At 50.1% G+C, this 2,597-nt stretch overlaps 1 protein-coding gene across 1 annotated transcript; it reads left to right on the top strand.

Moving 5' to 3' along the window:
- Positions 1-1,082: 1,082 nt before the first annotated feature.
- On the top strand, positions 1,083-2,084 carry LOC139548521 (balbiani ring protein 6-like). The gene has a single exon (XM_071358210.1). It carries the CDS (start codon positions 1,083-1,085, stop codon positions 2,082-2,084), a length of 1,002 nt encoding a protein of 333 aa, XP_071214311.1.
- Positions 2,085-2,597: the final 513 nt, after the last annotated feature.

Here is a 2,597-nt window from a genome sequence, read left to right as displayed (position 1 = left end):
AAATGACTCTACTTTAAAATGACTCTACTTTAAAATGACTCTACTTTAAAATGACTCTACTTTAAAATGACTCTACTTTAAAATGACTCTACTTTAAAATGACTCTACTTTAAAATGACTCTGGTTTAAAATGACTCTGGTTTAAAATGACTCTACTTTAAAATGACTCTGGTTTAAAATTACTCTACTTTAAAATGACTCTGGTTTAAAATGACTCTGGTTTAAAATGACTCTGGTTTAAAATGACTCTACTTTAAAATGACTCTACTTTAAAATGACTCTACTTTAAATTACCCACTGTAATTTTGCCGATTAAGTTATAAATTATACAATTTCATGTGTATAACATCTTAAGGTCTGCATCACCACACAGAGAGTTTCTGTATCTAAAAGGACGGGGTGTTTATGGAGCGTTTGTTTAGGTTCTCAGAGCCCCCGTACTGCACAATGAGGAAATGGAAAAATATATATCAATTAAGTGTCCGGACCATTCTATAACATGCCACTTACATCAATAATAGGTTCTCAGAGCCCCCGTACTGCACAATGAGGATGAAGGAAGTGCATAGAGATTTTGTTGTAAAAAAAAAGCTAACTTTCAGATAGCTAGGTAAGACAACCACCTCAGGCAGCCAGTGGGGCCTTCACTGGGGAGGACGAGCTCATAGTAATGGCTGGAACGGAATCAATGGAATTGTACAGAAAACATCAAACGTACGTTTTCCATGCGTTTCATACCATTCCATTTACTCCATTTCAGCCATTGTTATGAGCCGTCCTCCTCTCAGCAGCCTCCTGTGACAGCCACATTTCACAGTCAAAGTAAGTAATTTTTTTTCCTGACCCTGAGGAGGGGTTGAACAGGAAGATGGTGGATGGTCCGCTGAGATCACCATCAGGGCCAAGGAGACTGGTGTTATACAGCAGACAGTGTAGGATAGTCCAATGGTTTTCAGAACTGTCTCTGGGGACCCTCAGATGTTTCACAGTTTTGAATTAGCTCACCTGATTCACCAATCACGGGCTTGATGATTAGTTGACAAGCTGAATCAGGTGTGCTATCTCAGGAAGAGTTCAAATACATGGAACGGCCAGGGGTCCCTGAGGAGATGGAACGGCCAGGGGTCCCTGAGGAGATGGAACGGCCAGGGGTCCCTGAGGAGATGGAACGGCCAGGGGTCCCTGAGGAGATGGAACGGCCAGGGGTCCCCGAGGAGATGGAACGGCCAGGGGTCCCTGAGGAGATGGAACGGCCAGGGGTCCCTGAGGAGATGGAACGGCCAGGGGTCCCTGAGGAGATGGAACGGCCAGGGGTCCCCGAGGAGATGGAACGGCCAGGGGTCCCTGAGGAGATGGAACGGCCAGGGGTCCCTGAGGAGATGGAACGGCCAGGGGTCCCTGAGGAGATGGAACGACCAGGGGTCCCCGAGGAGATGGAACGGCCAGGGGTCCCTGAGGAGATGGAACGGCCAGGGGTCCCTGAGGAGATGGAACGGCCAGGGGTCCCTGAGGAGATGGAACGGCCAGGGGTCCCTGAGGAGATGGAACGGCCAGGGGTCCCTAAGGAGATGGAACGGCCAGGGGTCCCTGAGGAGATGGAACGGCCAGGGGTCCCTGAGGAGATGGAACGGCCAGGGGTCCCTGAGGAGATGGAACGGCCAGGGGTCACTGAGGAGATGGAACGGCCAGGGATCCCTGAGGAGATGGAACGGCCAGGGGTCCCTGAGGAGATGGAACGGCCAGGGGTCCCTGAGGAGATGGAACGGCCAGGGGTCCCTGAGGAGATGGAACGGCCAGGGGTCCCTGAGGAGATGGAACGGCCAGGGGTCCCTGAGGAGATGGAACGGCCAGGGGTCCCTGAGGAGATGGAACGGCCAGGGGTCCCTGAGGAGATGGAACGGCCAGGGGTCCCCGAGGAGATGGAACGGCCAGGGGTCCCCGAGGAGATGGAACGGCCAGTGGTCCCCGAGGAGATGGAACGGCCAGGGGTCCCCGAGGAGATGGAATGGCCAGGGGTCCCTGAGGAGATGGAACGGCCAGGGGTCCTCGAGGAGAGGTTTGAAAGCCCTTGGTATAGGACATGAATTCCACCTCAGGACCCATAGTTCTAACATGAGAGAGAGGATCCATACTGAGTTCTGTCTCACTCTCCATCTCTCCCTCTGACTTTGATTATACCACCACAGCCAAAAACCGACACAGTAACTTTCATCATGGGCTTTGTCAACACAACACAGGAGTTCTTCCTTCCACCTTTCTGGTTATGGAGGGATGATCATTTTAAGCTAAATCATGATTAGACACGGTGTTGTGAATGAAGATTGATTTGTCACGGCTGTGTGGGAGGATACTGGTACAGTTCTATAACCGGCAGTTGTGTTGACAGTTGTTGGCAGGGCTGAGTGAATGTGTCAAGGGGTCAGTATGCAATCAGAGAACATTATGATGCATTCAGTTGGGCTAGGTAGTGAAGTATAAACCCAGGAAGGGTGGCATTTTGTCACGCGCCTAGAATTGATTTGAAGTAAAAGATGAATTATAACAATGTCCCTACAGAATGGCTGTTTCTTAATCTTCTAAACCTTGTTCGCTTGTTT

Source organism: Salvelinus alpinus, chromosome 21 (genome assembly GCF_045679555.1).
Source record: "Salvelinus alpinus chromosome 21, SLU_Salpinus.1, whole genome shotgun sequence".
NCBI classification, from domain to species: Eukaryota; Metazoa; Chordata; class Actinopteri; order Salmoniformes; family Salmonidae; genus Salvelinus; species Salvelinus alpinus.
This window is presented reverse-complemented; position numbering and strand designations above follow the sequence as displayed.

Excerpts from the sequence above, each read along its gene's own strand:
- LOC139548521 (XM_071358210.1), top strand. The coding sequence starts at position 1,083 with ATGGAACGGCCAGGGGTCCCTGAGGAGATGGAACGGCCAGGGGTCCCT.